Below are 6284 nucleotides of genomic sequence, written 5' to 3' on the forward strand. Positions count from 1 at the left end.
AAGAATGATTTATATATAATTATAAACATAAAAGATAGATTTTATATTAAAGATAAGCATGTGTAGATTGCATGTTTCAAATATATATATCAACATTTCAAATTCTTGCATCACCTTTTTGAAAAGTTTGTATCAAATTCTTGCGTACGAGTCATTTAATATATTTGCATCACTGGTTTGAAATGCATGCACTTATCACTTTCTTACAAAATGTGCAACAGTGGCTTCCACGACTATTGATGATTGTAGATCGGTAGTGGTAGGCGATGGTAGAAATTATAGAACGTGATGGTGGAGATCGTCGATCACAGTAAAAATTCTCGGCAATAATGTAGTGAAAATCATCAATGGTGGGTGGTAGTAGTGTGCATATTGTATCACTTGTGATGGCGAAGATTATTGGCGATGGTGGATGGTGGGAGAAGATCATCAGTGGTAGTAGGGATCAACAACGATGGTGAAGGTGACGATAATGGAGATCGATGACAATAATCGTGGAAGATGAGCATTTATTAATTAAAAGCATATGGCTAAATCTCGTAGTGGATCATATTTCTGGAGCAAAATAATTTTTTTGTTGTTAATTATAACTTTTTTAAAAGTTTTAGGGTGCAAGTGAGTATAATTTTTCAGAAAAAAAAAAAGAGTAAAATCTTGGAGATTGTTTTAGCAAAATTAAATAATAATTTTTTGATTAATTATAAAATATGTTTTTACTGCAACTATGATCTTCAAATTAACAAGCCTGTGATTACATTCGTATTTGTCTGTTTGACCTTTTCGTACCTAATGGTTACCGTTGAAGCACCCGACTTGCTTGTTTTTACCGACATGAAGCTACATCTTTGGGACTTGCTTCTTTCGGTTATTTCAATATTGCCACTCTTCCGGTCTTCGGCTGCCGCTTGAACTTACCGTTTTTTTGACCGGTTCGAACGCGCCCCAGCCTTTTTGCTCATGTTTCTCTTTCATTGAGGACGCATGTAAATGTCGTTTCAGCAAAAAAACAGGATCTAGTTATGAAAAGGTGTTAAATGCCTCATTGTTCATTTATTCATTGGAATGATGCAATGAAAATTTTATGAGGAAACAAATGATTGGATATAGTTTGCTACATGTTTTTCATGTCACTTGTCGCGAATTGGTTGAGAAGCGTTCAAAGAGAAGAAGAAAATAAAGCTAAAATCATCATCATCACTTGTCACAAAAAAATATTTTTGGCTGTTAACTAGTGGGGTTAGTCAAGTTTTTAGGATTGATACTAAAAGCTTAGATTTGAGTCCCCTTACTCTAATTTTGGCTGATTTTTTTCCCATCCAATTTCTGGATAAAATAAAAATATAATTGGTTGATTTTGTTTTTACTGTAAAATGGAGGAAGTGAGAAATTTCCTCAAACAATTTTATCGAATAGAGAAAAATATATAAATAAAGATAGAAAGAAGTTACAGGGGACTAAAAACCAAACATTTATAACAAAGGAAAAAGAGTCACTGAGAGGTTGATGGCTTTCCTTTATTTTTCCATGGCATAATTTTTTTTTAGTCTTGAAAGGTATGCAATATCTTGAAGGGGATTGTATTAATAGAAGATTTTCTTTCAAGAAAGATTCCAGAGTTTCTCTCCAAACAAATATGCTAACAAAGAACTATGATAACTTGATCTTATGATCTTCTCAATTTGGATTTGATCTTCCTGTGACACGATGAAGTCCAAAGATTGCGGATATTAAAAGGTCATCCTTTAACCAAACGAACATTTAGAAAAAGATGCATGGCCTTCCAATATTATTGCCGCATATGGAGCAGAAGAACCCCATCTTTTTGGTTGATTATTAACTGAAAATTTTTAACTATTGAATGGTTGGATGGCTAATTACTTTTCTCACAGCAATTGCTTTATCATTTGCACCAATATAATATAGTTTGTGCCTTCCTCATGTCCAACTTAAAAGAATCTAATTATCATATGGACTGCATATTATACCACTTGGAGTAGGAACTACTTCTCTGAACATCTTTCCATATGTAAATCACTATCTTTTTCTTCACCCTTCATATACCATTATTATGCCGCCATTATTATCTTGCTTTGCCACTCCAGGTGGCTTCTAGTAGGAGTATCAGCATTCTAGAATCAAAGAGCAATTATCAAGATCATCAACATTACAGCACAAAAAAAGGTAGGATGAGGAATATTTTATAATTTACATCAGTAATCGTGTCCTTTGTTAATCTTCTGTCTTAAGAGGAAAAGGTCATCTTCTCTGTCTTCCTTAACCGGATAACCTGCTCAAGATCCGTGCTCAAGGACAACAGAGGCCGACTAAAGTCCCTATCCCTGTTCATCTTCCAGAGCTTGGGCCCGTTGTTGTGAATGGTAGCCACTTCTGTGATTCCTCCGAAATCCAGTGGCATTCTCCTCACCACCTCCTCTGCCACCACATCATAGCAATCCCTGCTTACCCCACCCACCCTCCTTCCTCCTTCCGTCCTCGCTCCCACCAACAAAGACCCAGAAAGAGAGCGCTTCCTCTTCCTCTCGCACAAGGTAAGGGAAGGGGGAAGAACACGAGAGGAAGAAGAAGAGGAGGAGGCTAAGTAAAGGAAGAGATGAAGCCCATCCTGAGGAAAGATGGCGTATGTGGAGGAAATGGAGGAAATGGTGGAGCTTCCCCTTCCCTCCCCCTCGCCTGTTTTGATATGAAGCCATTCATAGCCACCCTTGTAGTCCTCACGCTTCTCATGGCCATGTGGCAGCTCCAACCCTACGAATCCTTCCTCTCCTCTCGCACCTCCTCTTGCCCTCTCCCCAACTCCACTTCCCCACGCTCAGAATCCAAGCTTTCCTCCTCCCCTGTTGCCCCTGTTTCCACCTCCACCCCCACAATCCAAAAAGCTCCTGTTTTTATTCCTCCTCCCGACCCAAACAAGAGAGTTTTCCCGGCGTACGGCAGCGCCGCCTCGCTCTTCGTCCAGATGGGCGCCTACCGCGGCGGCGCCGCCACATTCGCCGTCGTCGGTCTCGCCTCCAAGCCCACCCATGTCTTCGGCACCCCCTGGTTCAAATGCGAGTGGGTCTCCAACAAACCCTCCGCCGCCCCCGTCCGCGCCAAGGCCTACAAGATGCTCCCCGACTGGGGCTACGGCCGCGTCTACACCGTCGTCGTCGTCAACTGCACCTTCCCTTCCAACCCCAATGCCGACAACGCCGGCGGCAAGCTCCTCCTCCACGCCTACTACTCCACCACCTCTCGCCGCTACGAAAAGTTCGTAGCTTTGGAGGAGTCTCCAGGCTCCTACGACGAATCCCATTACCAGCCGCCGTTCCGGTACGAGTACCTCTACTGTGGCTCCTCCTTGTATGGCAATTTGAGTGCTGGAAGGATCAGAGAATGGATGGCCTACCATGCTTACTTCTTTGGTCCCAATTCCCATTTCGTCTTCCACGACGCCGGGGGCGTCAGCCCGGAGGTGAAGGCAGTGCTCGAGCCGTGGGTGAAAGCTGGGCGGGCGACGGTGCAGGACATCCGTGCGCAGGCGGAGTATGATGGGTACTACTACAATCAGTTCTTGGTGGTGAATGATTGCCTGCACCGGTATCGGCACGCCGCCAATTGGACCTTCTTCTTCGATGTCGATGAGTACTTGTATTTGCCGGAGGGGCGGACGCTGGCGTCGGTGCTCGACAAGCTCTCCGGGTATACTCAATTCACCATCGAGCAGAATCCCATGTCAAGCAAGCTGTGCGTGCTGGATCCTAAGAAGGACTACTCCAAGTGAGCTCTCTAACTCTATACCAATGGAAATTTTGAGGTTTTTAAGAATTTTTTTTTGTTTCCTTAGAGACATTGGCATGTCGTTCTTGGTTGAGATTTTAAAAAAGTTTATTAACTTCAAAGATCCTTAATGAAGCAATAGGATCTAAAGAGTTTATTGAGGGGGTCTATGCATTTGGGGAATTAAAGGACTAGTATAGATTCTTTAGGTCCTCCCTTTTTATTTCAAGAAAAAAGAAGCCTTTAAAAGTTCTGCATCCCAGAAACAGAAACAGAACCAGAACAAGAAAATGCGTTCTAAGTTGCTCTTATCTTTCTTATATATCTCGATTTTGTTCTGTATTGTGAAGCATTGGAAAATGCTTTTCAGGCATTTGAGATACCCATCCAGGAGAAAGGAGAGAGCTTTTGATTAATTTTATATGTCTTATATGATCCGAATGCTTGTCAACTCAAAAATCTTTTCAAAAATTAAACCAAGTATATTGATGTAATATTGGGATGTAGTCTTGGTTGGATCTCTTTGTAGTTTGTGTATTTGCAATGATTTAGTTTTTCTGATGTTAGAAAGTGACTGCCTAATAGTTATTAGCTCCAAGAATATTGAATAAAGTGAACCTCTATCAATAGCAGTGTATCATGTAGGGGTTTTGTTGATTTGGTCTTATTTTATGCTTGTCTTATGAGTAATAATAAGAAGTAATGTTGCAAAACTATGGGCATGTCTTGTTCTTAATTTATGTGTTTTCGATGCCTGTACTATTCAGGATTCCATTGGTATTGAAGAACAAGGGCCTTAATTAGTAATATCTCCTCCTTGCCATGATGCACTTTTTATAGGGTATCAAGTTCTCATTCTCTCAATATACTCATATATCATGCATATGTACCATATTTCTCCCTCTTTTGGTACAAAAGTAGCTGGATCCATGTTTGTTTTGTATCATACTGTATTAGAAGGAGATGGTTCCTTTGTCCCATTTGGAATTTGAAAGCTTTCTTGTGGATATCCAGGGAATGGGGCTTTGAGAAGCTGGTCTTCCGGAACTCGATCACCGGAGTGCGGCGAGACCGTAAATACGCCATTCAGGCGAGGAAAGCATACGCCACCGGAGTTCACATGTCGCAGAATGTCATCGGAAAGACGACCCACAAGACGGAGGACATGATCCGATACTACCACTACCACAATTCCATCAATGTATTGGGAGAGCCATGCAGGGAATTCATTCCTGTGCCACCCAAAGGCAATGCAACATGGTTTGAGAAGATCCCATACGTGTATGATGATAATATGAAGCGCGTCGCCGGCACCATCAAGCAGTTTGAGAAGGAAACAATTGGATCCATCAGAACGTAGCCATCGCCAAAATGTTTCAGCATTCTTTGAGGGTGTCCTGGAGTACTCTGAATCTTCTCTGAAGTCTTAATTAAGCTTGCTTTCTCCTGCTATTCTGGTGGGGGATCCTGCAAGCAATACTGGGGAAGGAGAAGGAATGCTGGAGGACCCCAGATTTATTTGTGTGTAAAGATGTGGTTGCTCTCGTACTCTTTCAAGGTTTGTGTGGGTTTCATTGCCCTTTCCTCTTTCCTTCATTAATCTTATACGTAGATCTTTTTTAAGCTGGATTATATTCTTCATACGCTGTGTTGGATTATAAAGTGGTGATTCTTTTGACCGATTTGGACTGGCGAATGATTTGGAGAGACCTTGGTCTAATAAATAAAGTATTCACGAAAGGGTGCTTATGATTATTTCTAATGCATGTTTTCCGGCCTGGTTGGTGTCACGTGAACGTAGTGGGTTCAATAATTGTGAGGAATAATGGATCGTGGGGACCAACCGCTGGCGAGAGGGACCTGCCTCTGGAACTTTTGCTACCGGGATGCCAGTGGCTTTTAATGTGTATTATTCCTTTAGATGCATGTATGGTTGGAGGAACCCTTGGTTGGAGAATTAAATTATTACCAGTCTCTTAAGTGTTCTATTGGCTAAACATACAAGAAACTATATCCTACACCCGATTGATGTACGAGCTAAGCAGTATATTGGATCGATTCATTTCAGCTATATGAATATTTGGACCACCCTAGTGTAAGGAGGTAGACAACAAAAAAAAAGCGAGGGCAACAACATTCATTGGTGTTGTTGAAGCCGGTGACGGTGAAGCTACCCTAATAGGCAAAGGAGCCACATTTCTTGGACCAGGATTAGGGATCGGCTTAATGCTAGCATGCACTCAAGGGTCTTCGAGCTTCGCAGAGCTTGGGGGGTCGGTGGTGGAGAGATAAAGATGTTGTACCTCCTGGCCTTGTCAATCATCGGTGGCTGCGTTTTCTCTCACGCCTATACAAGGCCATGCTGGAGGGGAGAATGAGACGGTTGAACTCGAGCTAGGGTTAGGGCCACGATTTGGGAGAAGAAGGAAAAGGCTCATGGGAAAGCTAGAGTCGCCATGATCTCAGGAGGCAGAGGATGTGGATTAGGGTTTTGGAAGAGATCGGAG

At 42.2% G+C, this 6284-nt stretch overlaps 1 protein-coding gene across 1 annotated transcript; it reads left to right on the forward strand.

Annotated features, from left to right (window-relative positions):
• The first annotated feature begins 2095 nt into the window (after positions 1-2095).
• LOC103711805 (galactan beta-1,4-galactosyltransferase GALS1-like) lies at positions 2096-5400 on the forward strand. The gene is made up of 2 exons (XM_039120790.2): positions 2096-3777; positions 4792-5400. Exons 1-2 carry the CDS (start codon positions 2612-2614, stop codon positions 5135-5137), a joined length of 1512 nt encoding a protein of 503 aa, XP_038976718.1. The 5' UTR covers positions 2096-2611; the 3' UTR covers positions 5138-5400.
• Positions 5401-6284: the final 884 nt, after the last annotated feature.

Source organism: Phoenix dactylifera, chromosome 11 (genome assembly GCF_051530095.1).
Source record: "Phoenix dactylifera cultivar Ajwa chromosome 11, Ajwa_hap1_PhDact_Kaust_v1.1, whole genome shotgun sequence".
Taxonomy (NCBI): Eukaryota; Viridiplantae; Streptophyta; class Magnoliopsida; order Arecales; family Arecaceae; genus Phoenix; species Phoenix dactylifera.

Excerpts from the sequence above, each read along its gene's own strand:
- LOC103711805 (XM_039120790.2), top strand. The coding sequence starts at position 2,612 with ATGAAGCCCATCCTGAGGAAAGATGGCGTATGTGGAGGAAATGGAGGA. Across the intron at positions 3,778-4,791 it reads CCTAAGAAGGACTACTCCAA|GGAATGGGGCTTTGAGAAGC; the intron begins GTGAGCTCTCTA and ends GTGGATATCCAG.